At 49.0% G+C, this 12907-nt stretch overlaps 1 protein-coding gene across 1 annotated transcript in view; it reads right to left on the reverse strand.

The window, feature by feature from the left end:
* PLEKHG4B (pleckstrin homology and RhoGEF domain containing G4B) overlaps positions 1-12907 on the reverse strand; it is an 83453-nt gene that overhangs the window by 38803 nt on the left and 31743 nt on the right. Inside the window, exons 4-6 of the mRNA XM_040630192.1 lie at positions 4618-5944; positions 1076-1158; positions 534-690 (exon numbers count right to left, since the gene is read on the reverse strand). Of these exons, the coding sequence (XP_040486126.1) occupies positions 534-690; positions 1076-1158; positions 4618-5944 (1567 nt within the window). The remainder of the gene's footprint in view (positions 1-533; positions 691-1075; positions 1159-4617; positions 5945-12907) is intronic.

A 12907-nucleotide genomic window follows, 5' to 3' on the forward strand; every position in this document is an offset into this window, starting at 1 on the left:
AAAAATGTTTTTGATCTAGGACACAATCCAGCATCACTCATTGCAAATATTTGTCCTGTCTCATTAGTCTTATTTAATCCAGAGCAGTTCTTCAGTCTTTGTTCATCTCTCATGTTCTTGATATTTTTGAAGAATGCAGTCCAGTTATTTTGTAGAATGTCCCTCAATTTGAGTTTGTCTGATGTTATAAATCTATTTGGGTTAAGCATTTTTTGGCAGTAACACCACTGATGTGATGTTATATCAAGAGTGCTCACTACTTAAACACACTTCAGGGAGAACATTTTTATACTGAATAATGTCATCCTAATTTATTTTCTCATATAGATTTCCCAAAGAGTGTCACAAAAATATATCCACAGGGGTAAGAGCACCCTGAAGGCAGGCAGCATCATAGTTGGGGGTGCCTACCTCTCCTGTATCACCCAGCGGGGGGGGGGGGACCTGGATCTCCTGCATCAGAGGGGGGGACCTGGATATCCTGCAAAACCCGGGGGACCTGGATCTCCTGTATCACCCGGAGAGGGGGAGACCTGGATCTCCTGCATCACACGGGGGACCTGGATCTCCTGCATCACCCAGAGGGGGACCTGGATCTCCTGCGTCACCCAGAGGCACCTGGATCTCCTGCATCACCCAAGAGGAGGAGACCTGGATCTCCTCGTCACCCAGAGGGGGCACCTGGATCTCCTGCCACCCAGAGGGGGACCTGGATCTCCTCGTCACCCAGAGGAGACCTGATCTCCTGCTCACCCAGAGGGGGAACCTCGATCTCCTGCGTCACCCAGAGGGGGGGACCTGGATCTCCTGCATCACCCAGAGAGGGGAGACCTGGATCTCCTGCGTCACCCAGAGGGGACCTGGTCTCCTACGTCACCCAGAGGGGACCTGGATCTCCTGCATCACCAGAGGGAGACCTGGATCTCCTGCGTCACCCAGAGGGGGACCTGGATCTCCTGCGTCACCCAGAGGGGGAGACCTGGATCTCCTGCGTCACCCAGAGGGGGGGACCTCGATCTCCTGCGTCACCCAGAGGGGGGGACCTGGATCTCCTGCATCACCCAGAGGGGGAGACCTGGATCTCCTGTGTCACCTGGGGGGGGAGGACCTGGATCTCCTGCATCACCCAGAGGGGGGGACCTGGATCTCCTGCATCACCTGGGGGGGGAGGACCTGGATCTCCTGCATCACCCAGAGGGGGGCCCTGAAGGGGAGGGCTCATGTTCATGCACGAGCTTGGAGGAGACAGCAGTGGCCGAGGCTTGTGGGTCTGTTCCTCAGCCCTGTTTCTACACTGCACTTCACAGGGGGTGAGCCACACCGCAGACAGAGCAAGCAGATTCAAACCCCCAGCCTTGCAACCCTCAGGGCCTGTGTTGTCCCAGCGAGGGGAGATGGTTTTAGCCAGAGCTGGTTGGCACCTAAGACCCTGTGGGGCACCCTGAACCAATTTGGGGTTTGCTTTCCTCTTCCTGAACTTCTTACAGTACTAATGTCTTACAACTCTGTTAACAGCTCTCTCATTCTAGCTGGACCAGAAAAGCCCACAGCATTCTTTTTATATATCTATTTCAAAAACAACTTTGGGCCGCTGGGGTGGCTCAGTCAGTTAAGCATCTGACTCTTGATCTCAGCTCAGATCTTGATCTCAGGGTCATGAGTTCAAGTCTCACTTTGGGCTCCACACTGGGCGTGCAGACTATTTCAAGAAAAAATAATTTAAAAAATAAAACAAAGCAACTTTGTTAGGTATATTTTACATATAATAAAACTCACTCGTTTCAAGCGTATAATTAAGAGGATTTTAGCAACTTTACCAAGTGGTGCAAGCAACACTATAGGTCAGTTTTAGAACACTTCCATCCCTCCAGAGAGACCCTTCATGCCCATTTACTACAAACGTGCACCTCCCACCCCTGACAACTGCCTGTGTGCGTTCTGTCCTGGACCATTCGTACAAATGCAGTGAGACACTATGGGGTCTCTTGTGTCTGACCTCTTTCACTCAACACAACTGCTTTTGAGGTTCATACCTGACGTCTCCTGGGTCTGAGTGTCATTCCTTCCACGGGTCTCATCCCACTGTGTGATGGGCCACATTTTTTGTCTGTCCCTTCACCAGCTGATCGGTCACAACTGCATAGTACCCTTGAGAATGAATTTTTTCATGTACGTTCAAGTATTTTCTAGGATATGTCAACAGCATTGGTAAAATTTTGGGGTTCCCAAGTGTTCTAATGCTTTAATTCTACACTGACCTCAAACTTCCTCACATGGATGGGGGAGCAAACAACACATTCGTGTGGACTTTTCTTATTAGGCATCTTCCTAGTTGAGGAGGTCATTCATGTGGGCTTTTCCTGAATTCAGTTTGCAGACTGTGGGACAGTGAACGGAGAGGTCTGAGGTCCTGGGGGCTACGTATGAAAATGGATAGGAATAAAAGCAGTACCCTCATGTGGCTAATCAAGAAACAGCGGCTCAGTTGCCACTAGCTGAATAAACATGATATTCTTGAAATAAATTGAAATGTCACATTTAGTGTTTTGAAATTAGGTTGATTCTACGTTCAAAGAAGAGACAAAGCAAAGTCTCAGTAGCTGGAGCAAACTGGAACAGAGGAAAGCAATTGGAAGAGAAAAGAAGCAGCTGGAACAGACGAGGAGCAGCTGGACAGGAGGAGTAGCTGGAACAGGAGCCATAGCTGAAACAGAGGAGAAGCAGCTGGAACAGAGGAGGAGCAGCGTCTGGAACAGAGGAGCAGCAGCTGCAACAGAGAAACAATGTCTGTGCTGTGGAAGAGTGAGTGTGCTAATTGTTACTTGTTCAACTTAGGTTTTAGCAGGATGTCCAGCTGAGGCATTTTCCTACGTTGAAGAAGATACGAGTTCTAGGGCCACACCACAAACTGTGCACTCCAGGGACAAGTGTGTGTCCAGGCAGCAAGGATGGAGGGGAATGTCTGTATCAACAAGCCACTGGCTACTCACTGGGTGACCGATCATCGAAGCCCTCTGCCCAGGCCTCCGGTGCCACCGCCCAGCTTCTCATGGGAGGAAGCAGCGTCCTCTTTATCCACAGGTGCCTCCTTCTTCCACGGCTCTGGACAGTCCGCAGGAGGTGACAGGTGGAGGAAGAAGGGAAGAGTGCTCCCAGGAAGGGAACTCCCCGCTTCAGGCGAGGGAGACAAGACTTCTCTCCCCACCAGCCCTCAGTGCTAACTATGCGTAGTCTCTGGAGCTGAGGAGGCAAAGCCCACCGGGGCCCCAGAGAAATGACTACTTGAGAACGCCACGTCTCTGACGACAAGACTGGCATCTGCAGGGGGCTACGTGACACACAGGGAGCCAGTGGGCCCAACCTGGTTTGTACAAGCTACACCCAGTGCCTCCATGACGGCCAGTATCCTGGCTGCACTCAAACGTGTGTCCCACGCTGCCTCCCTGTCCACGGACGCTGTGCCTACATGTCCACAGACAGCACCTACACAGCTGGCACTTCTCGTAGACAGACGTGTACTTGACTACGTTTTAGGGTGAGTCTTGTGGTGAAGACACGGGCTGTCTCCTTGCTGAGATGAGCTGCAGACATGAGTTTTCACTGCGTCATCCAGCGTGTGTGAGACTGTGTTTTCCACCCAATACAAACAGCAGAGTTTAGGCCCTGGAAACAATGTTCAGGGCGTTATTGCTTTGTTTTAATTTTAACTGAAATGCAGGGAGGCAGTAGAATGTTCTTAAAAAGTGCTAACCCAAAGCCAGTAATTATAAAACTTCTTGTGGTAAGTGGGTGTGTGCTCTAGCTGTGTGGATCCTGTCAGAATTCCAGGCAGGAGCAGGCACCCTCATTTCGGAAGCAGCAGGCCTGGTGTTGCCCAGGTGAGGAAGCACAGCTTCACTGTGTCGGAGGCTGGGGCTAACCTGCCTTCTGAGGGCTCCCGTTCTTAACCTCCTCCAAAGTCACTGCTTTTGTTCTTCACAGAACATTTCTTTATTCAAAAACGGGAAATATTTTACCTAAGAAATACGTTTTCATTCCTTCCCTTTCATTCTTGATGCCCTCAAACATCCCTTTAAGCAACCATGTTTTCCCTCCAGAGCAGTGTGGGAGACAATTCCAGTAGGTAGGGAATAGTTCAGCATGTTTTGACGGCTTCTGAGGTGGAAATCAGGGGTTAGTGCTATTAACCATGAGCATAGCTTCCAACTTACCTACAGGAAAGGAGTATTAATGCAATGTGGCGGGGTGAGTGGTGACCCCAAAAGGACGGGTCTACCCAGAACCTGTGAACATCACCTTACTTGGAAAAGGGTCTTTGCAGGTGCGAATATGAAGTGTATGGTGGGCGCTGAATCCAAAGATAGGTCTCCTTGTAAGAGAAAGGAGGGGAAGGTTTGACGCACACAGAGACACGGGGAGATGATGCTTGGACGAGGGGAGCCCTCTGCAGCTGGAAGCACCCTCTCCTAGAGCCTCAAGGGAGCACAGACCTACCAATGCCCTGATGTCATACTTCTGGCACCGGAACCGACAGGATGAATGTCCCAAGTCACCCTGTCTGCAGTACCCTGTTGTGGCAGCCACAGGAACGGAGCATGTGTGAACGTTATGTTCAACAGTTGATACGGATGTGGCCACAGGCTTCTCCTGGGTCCACTGACCAGAGGAAGGTCATGGTGTGGCAAGGAAGGAGGAGGAGGGGAAGGAGTGGGGGAGGGGTGTAGGGGCAGGGTTGGGGAAGAGCAGGAAGGGTCAGGGGCAGGGCATTACCTGGACTCTCCGCTGGGGTGCATGGGGGGCAGCTGGGGCCTGCACTTCTGGTCCCCTCGGCTTGTCCTCCTAAGAGACCTCCCAGCCTGCTGCTGACTGAGTGCTGGGAGGCTCGCCGCGTGTCACCTCGCCAGCTCCTGAGGGACCTGTCCCAGGACCGAGACCTCCTGGGAAGGGTGCTCCTTGTGGCTCCTGGACGTTTTTCCTGATGTGGGCTCTCCACAGGGTCTCCCCAGGAGCTGGGCATTTCCTTCTCGGTCGGGCTGGCTGCTGCCCTGGCCCCCGTGGTCTGGGAGCTGCAGGCCTCTTCCCCAAGGGACTCTTCGGAACTGGAGCCCAGGGGCATGGGGTTCCGCAGGGCTTCCATGTAGGACTTTCTGAACCAGCGTCTGGACTCCATGCAGGCTGGGTCCCTGGGCAACTGCCTTCTGCAGCTTGGGCTGCCCCTGTCCTCACAGACAGTGAGGGCCTGGGGGCCGTCCCTTTTGTCTGTGGCATCCAGGCTCCTTCTCGGTCCTTCGCATGGGCCCGGCTGTGAGGGCCCAACCCCTATAAGGCCTCCGTTGGAGCTCCCAAATGGGCTCCTAGGGCCTTCTAACCCAGCTCTTCCTGGGGAAGGTTGGTGGCTGGACTGGTCACTGCCAGGATGTCGATGGCAGTGGGGCGGGGTTGGGGTATTGCTGGAAGGGGTGGTCTCCCAGGGACGGGTGTTGGCCATGGCTGGTGCTGCGGCCAGAGCTCTGGAGGTGCTCCTGGAGGGCGGCTGCTCAGGCCCAGGACAGCTGCAGGGGGGCAGGACAGTTCTGAATGTGGGCACAAAGATGGGGTCTGTGACATTACTCCATGGGGTACGGAAGACGGCGGAGCCTGAGGTCAGCAAGCAGTTTTGTAAGGGGACACTGTTACGCTCCCCATTCAGCCATTCCAGGAACTCTCCCGTGAAGACACAGCTGTACATGGCCTCGGGGACAGTGACTTCTTCCGAGCCCCGGCCAAGCTGGGAGAGGCATTTTAAAACCAATCTGGCTGACTGCTTCCCCACTGATGTGACTTGCAGGTAGAAGTCCCCAGGCCTGAGCCTGACTCCGCGGAGGGATGCCAGCTGCACCACCACCTTCTCATGGATGCACAGCGGCCAGCCTTCGTGGAAGAAGATGAGGCCCGTGTACCTGGCCTGGCACAAGAGAGGGAGGGAAGGGTTAGACTTCTGTGGTAGCTCCTCGTGGGAGGCCAGGGGGAGGTGGGCAGCAGGACAGGAGGGAGGAATCCACAGAAGGAGCTGCCCAGGCAGTCCCACCACAGGCAGCCTGGGGGCTCTGGGGAGAGTCTCTCCTAGGAGCTGTCCCCACCTGGGGAAGGGGCGAGACCTTCACACTCTTTCCACACCAGCCCTTAGTCTAAGCTCCACGGCGCTTCTGGCTTTCCCAGGCGCCCACAGGCAGCCCCCCAAAGGGAGGGCTACTTCCGGAATCGCGGGGTCAGGGGGCACCATGAGACGACGGTGGGATCCGTCTGGGCGCTAACAATATGGCGACAGGCTCCCACGCAATGCAGCGGGGTCCTTCTACTAACGTGAAAGGGCCCATGAAGTTGGCAACTCAGCTGTAGACGATGTGGGGGAGCTGTGAAGTGCATCTTTGAAAAGAACCTGCTGTAGAAAGGGTGCAGACTGCAGGACGGCTAAGACACAGGCAAATACAGACCGAGTCTGGCACGGGCATGAGAATGTCCAGCAGTTTGGGGAACGAGGGGTGGGACCCCCAACGTGTCCGAAGCCGCAGCTGCAGGTCCTAACGTGGGACCACGTCCTACCACACCAGTTCAGTTACCACATACCTTGCTTCTCCTCACTCTAGCACTGACTTACTGTACAAACATTATCATAATAGAGGAAATAAAAAAGAAATAACCTCATTCTGATATATCTCAAGATTTGTGACTTTTCTCTTATCCATGCAAGACACGACTTCTCTAACCCACAGTAACAACGCAGACACAGCTCGGGTGTTCCGCCAACATTTCCCCACGTTCCTCTCCTATAGTTGCTGTCCTGGTGGCGACTTGCCTGTCCTCTGTGGTCCGAGATCTACCGTGCTTCTCTCTCTTTCTATTATAAATAGTAAATGCAAGCAATGTTTCCCTGATACCATTTCTTTTTCCTTTAAATTACTGTTTTAGGAAACATTTCTGGGATTAGGGTTAAGGATAAAAGATCGTGCCTGTCCTTGGTGACTCTTGGCCATATGACCAATCTGCCATCAAAAGACGCGTTGTCAGCAGCGATGAGTCCCTGGGACAGTTTTGCCAGGACCCAGCGGCATGAGGCTTCACGCTGAGGAATCTTATCCTGAAGTAACATATTTACTGTGGAATACTGTTGTTTTCATTCACACTTATGTGATCATGAAGCCAACCCCTTTTTCGATATTTGTTTCTTTTCTGTGAAGTTTCTGTAGGTATTTTTGTTCCTTTTATGAACTGCCGCCTTGTCTTTGCCTTCTTTTTTTTTTTTAAGATTTTATTTATTTATTTGACAGAGAGAGAGACAGCCAGCGAGAGAGGGAACACAAGCAGGGGGAGTGGGAGAGGAAGAAGCAGGCTCATAGCGGAGGAGCCCGATGTGGGGCTCGATCCCACAACGCCGGGATCACGCCCTGAGCCGAAGGCAGACGCTTAACGACTGAGCCACCCAGGCGCCCCTTGTCTTTGCCTTCTTAGTGCTGTGAGGTTTTTAAAAAATTTAACGAGACAATAATTTTTGTCCTCACCATTTGCAAACGTCTGTCTGCGTTACGTATCGACTAGCTGCTCACACTTGTCCCAGTTCACTTGCGTTATAGTCATGTTCCTTTCCTCTCTATAGAAGCTTAAATTTTATACAAGTTGAATTTCTTGAATTTTTGGGGTATCTTTTCTCTCCTTAAAACTTAAAATCTTACTGAAGGTTGCCTTTTGCATTTATTTCAGTTTTCCTCAGAGTTGAGGTCTAGAAAATGCTTCATATTTTCATGCATCTGGAGTTGGAAATGGTACCTTAAATACACTGGTATGTTCTTACGAGCCAAGGCCTCCTCAACTGGGTTCCTGCCCTGCACTCACCCTGGGCCGCAGGAAGGGGGCGCCGTCCAGCCTTCCAGGAGCCGGCAGCCTGGGGTGAGGGGAGGGTCTGGCACCGATGAAGCTGATATTTACTGGGCACCTGTGGCCACGCTTCATTAAAAGTTAAGATTTTCAAATTGAAAAAATAAAACCTGTGCATTGCAAAACCTGGAGGATTCAGAAAAAAAGAAAATAATAATCCCAACACCAAGTCCCAGAGGTCAGCATTGCTGACATTTATGTGTGTTTCATTATTTTTCCCGTGTATTTCTAAGGGTTGAGACCCCATCACAAAAATACAATAGTGCATGGTAACAGCATTCATTCCCGTGCTATGAGAAACTCTTCACGCAGACCATTGTTAGATATGTCCCCCCCCCAATTTTGCTCTAATTAAAATATCAAGCCCATCATTGGGCCTGGAGCCCACCTGGATGTCAGATGCTTCTAACAGAATTGGAGGCCACAGAAGTTGAAAGGTGTGGCCATGTGGGGCCCCTGGGAAGCCCCCTGGGGGTGCACAGGTGTGGCCGGTGTCGCTGGTGCGTGGTCAGCGCCCGCCCCACGGTGGACATGAAGATCCAGGTATCGTCCAGCCCTGTGGTCAGCAGCGGTGAGACTCCCAACGGCCACCAGGGAGAGAAGGTCAACCTAAACTGTGGCCCAAAGGTGTGCAGAGGGGTCAGCAGTGTGAGCCCCAGGAACAAGCTTCATGGCAGAAAGTTCTGGGACCCAAGGGTCCAAGGCTGATTGTCACTAGGAGGAGTCCCCTTTCCTGTAGGGTCTGAGCAGACTCAGGGTGGAGAGTGTGGGAGGACTGTGTAGCTCTCACACCCCAGCTCTGGCACTCCCCATCCTGGCCTGAAAACCGCTCTACCGTCCAGATCCCAAAGGGCACAGTTGGGAGAAGCCTCTGAGGCTGGGCTGGAGACAGCTGGCGCCTCTCCTCTGCTCTTTCCTGCCACTGCAGGCAAGCTGCAGCCACCTCAGAGTGGAGCAGCAGCCCTGGCAGCAGTGGTTCTGTCCGTCAGGTGGCAGGGCAGGGGGTAAAATGTGCCAGATGTTTGCAGCTGGCACCTCTGTCCCCGCAGTGGGAAGCAGACACGGTGCAATGGCCTCGAGCAGCTGACTGGTACAATGTGACGATCTTTAACCAACACTGACCGAGTGCCAACAACATGCCCAGCACTTTGCATGCATCTGGGCGTTGAACCCCTACCCCACAAGATGATCTCCTGGGGGGACTCACGGGCCGCAGGTAACAAGGTGCCTGGTGACTCTCGGTTAAGTGATGGGGAGGATGAATTCTCCCCCTGCAAATGTGAAGGAGACAAGCCCCGTGGTCGGAGCAGAGGCTCAGCAACACCTTCGAGAACAGGGTGCTCTCTATTTCAGAGCCGTTATGTCCATGTGTTCATCCTGATGCTGGTCATCACATGGGCACAGGGACAGCTGCCCCAGCCTAATGATCACATCTTTACACAATGTGATGCCCCAGCTTTTTCTTTTTCAACATTTCCTTGGCGATTCGGGGTCTTTTCTGATTCCACATGAATTTAAGGATTATTTTTTCCAGCACTTTGAAAAATGGCATTGGTATTTTGATCGGGATGGTGTTGGAAGTGTAGATTGCTCTGGGTAGCGTGGACATTTTAACTATGTTTATTCTTCCGATCCATGAGCATGGAATGTTTTTCCATTTTTCTGTGTCTTCTTCAATGTCAACTAATCTTTGTCAAAGCAGGAAAAAACATCCAGTGGAAAAGAGACAGTCTCTTCAATAAATGGTGCTGGGAAAATTGGACAGCTACATGCAAAAGAATGAAACTTGACCACTGTCTCACACCATATGCAAAGATAAACTCTAAATGGATGAAAGACCTCGATGTGAGACAGGAATCCATCAAAATTCTAGAGGAGAACATAGGCAGCAACCTCTACGACATCGGCCACAGCAACTTCTTTCATGACACGTCTCCAAAGGCAAGGGAAACAAAAGCAAAAATGAATTTTTGGGACTTCTTCAATATAAAAAGCTTCTGCACAGCAAAGGAAACAGTCAACAAAACAAAGAGGCAGCCCACGAAATGGGAGAAGATATTTGCAAAGGACACTACAGATAAAGGGCTGGTATCCAAGATCTACAAAGAACTTCTCAAACTCAACACCCAAAAAACAAATAATTAAATCAAAAAATGGGCAGAAGATATGAACAGACACTTTTCCAATGAAGACATACAAATGGCTAACAGACACATGAAAAAATGTTCAACATCATTAGTCATCAGGGAAATTCAAATCAAAACCACATTGAGATACCACCTTACACCAGTTAGAATGGCAAAAATTGACAAGGCAGGAAACAACAAATGTTGGAGAGGATGTGGAGAAAGGGGATCCCTCCTACACTGTTGGTGGGAATGCAAGTTGGTACAGCCACTCTGGAAAACAGTGTGGAGGTTCCTCAAAAAGTTGAAAATAGAGCTACCTTATGATCCAGCAATTGCACTACTGGGTATTTACCCCAAAGATACAGATGTAGTGAAAAGAAGGGGCACATGCACCCCAATGTTCATAGCAGCATTGTGCACAATAATCAAACTGTGGAAGGAGCCGAGATGCCCTTCAACAGATGACTGGATTAAGAAGATGTGGTCCATATATACAATGGAATATTACTCAGCCATCAGAAAGGATGATTACCCAACATTTGCAGCTACATGGACGGAACTGGAGGGGATTATGCTAAGTAAAGTAAGTCAAGCAGAGAAAGACAATTATCATATGGTTTCACTTATTTGTGGAACATAAAGAATAGCAGGGAGATCATTAGGAAAAGGAAGGGAAAAATAAAGGGGGGGGGAAACAGAGGGGGAGACGAACCACAAGAGACTATGGACTCTGGGAAACAAACTGAGGGTTTTGGAGGGGAGGGGTTGGGGGACTGGGATAGGTCGGTGATGGGTATTAAGGAGCGCACATATTGCATGGAGCACTGGGTGTTATATGCAAATAATGAATCATGGAACACTACATCAAAAACTAAGGATGTAGTGTATGGTGACTAACATCACATAATAAAATAAATACATAAATAATTTAAAAATTACATAAACATAAAGTGCATGTTGAAAAGCTGGTATGAGACAAATTTACACCACTTTTTGGCCTAATATTATGTCATAATAATTTCCTCCTGTATTTTTAAAAAATTTCTTTTAAAATATTTTCAATTTGTGTATAACAATCCATCATACTTATACATTATTAATTTAACCATTCTCCTAATATTTACTTCCATTTTTTACTATTGTAAGTATTATTGTAATACATACTATTGGAATAAATCTGGTCCTGTATTTTATTTTAGTTAATTAATTAATTAATTAATTTTATAAGTAGGCTCCACACCCAACATGGGGCTTGAACTCATGACCTGAGTTCAGGAGCCCCATGCTCTACCGACTGAGCCAGTTGGGTGTCCCTGGTCCTGTATTTTAGGTCATGTGCTGCAGGTTAAGATGTCTGACTCAAACTGTGCTGACAACATAAAGAGTCTCCATTCATATTAAACCACTGCTTTCCGGAGAGGAAATTTCCAATTTCCACAAATACGGGAAGAGTATCAGCCTGTTTACCTTACTGAATTCTCCCTGCTCTGAATGTTAATCTTCACACTCTTCTGCTCATTAGTAAACAAAAGCTTGTGTCTTTACTTTGTGCCTCTCTGACCTCGAAAGCCCAGCCTTCCCGGGTCTTCCATGGACAGCAGCGTCTCTTCTGTACATTATCTCTTCAAGGCTCTGCCAACTTTTATATCGGACTTAGTATTTCACTTATTTCTACGAGTTCTCTGCAAACATGACATAAGAAACAGCTTTTATTTGGGTTTTAATTTTGCTTCTGATGCTTCTGAAGCACAGATTTCCTAGATGTTTCTGCCACCCATCTATCAATTTCCTTTTTGCGACAGCTCTCATTTTTTTTTTATTAATAATGATTTTTTATTATATTATGTTAGTCACCATACAGTACATCCCCGGTTTTCGATGTAAGGCTCGATGATTCATTAGTTGTGTATAACACCCAGTGCACCATGCAATATGTGCCCTCCTTACTACCCATCACCGGTCTATCCCATTCCCCCACCCCCCTCCCCTCTGTAGCCCTCAGTTTGTTTCTCATAGTCCATAGTCTCTCATGTTTCATTCCCCCTTCTGATTACCCCCCCTTTCTTTATCCCTTTCTTCCCCTACTGATCATTCTAGTTCTTATGTTCCATAGATGAGAGAAATCATATGATAGTTGTCTTTCTCTGCTTGACTTATTTCACTAAGCATTATCTCCTCCAGTGCCGTCCATGTTGTAGCAAATGTTGAGAACTCGTTCTTTCTGATAGCTGAGTAATATTCCATTGTATATATGGACCACAACTTCTTAATCCAGTCATCTGTTGAAGGGCATCTCGGCTCCTTCCACGATTTAGCTATTGTGGACATTGCTGCTATGAACATTGGGGTGCATATGGCCCTTCTCTTCACTACGTCTGTATCTTTGGGGTAAACACCCAGTAGTGCAATGGCTGGATCATAGGGTAGCTCAATTTTTAACTTTTTAAGGGACCTCCACACTGTTTTCCAGAGTGGCTGTACCAACTTGCATTCCCACCAACAATGTAGGAGGGATCCCCTTTCTCCACATCCTCTCCAACAATTGTTGTTTCTTGCCTTGTCTATTTTTGCCATTCTAACTGGCGTAAGGTGGTATCTCAGTGTGGTTTTGATTTGAATTTCCTTGATGGCTAATGATTTTGAACATTTTTTCATGTGTCTGTTAGCCATTTGTATGTCTTCATTGGAAAAGTGTCTGTTCATATCTTCTGCCCATTTTTTGATTTGTTTATTTGTTTCTCGTGTATTGAGTTTGAGAAGTTCTTTGTAGATCTTGGATACCAGTCCTTTATCTGTAGTGTCATTTGCAAATATATTCTCCCATTCCGTGGGCTGCCTCTTAGTTTTTCTGACTGTTTCCTTGGATG

This window comes from Ursus maritimus, unplaced genomic scaffold, assembly GCF_017311325.1.
Source record: "Ursus maritimus isolate PB19 unplaced genomic scaffold, ASM1731132v1 scaffold_15, whole genome shotgun sequence".
NCBI lineage: Eukaryota > Metazoa > Chordata > Mammalia > Carnivora > Ursidae > Ursus > Ursus maritimus.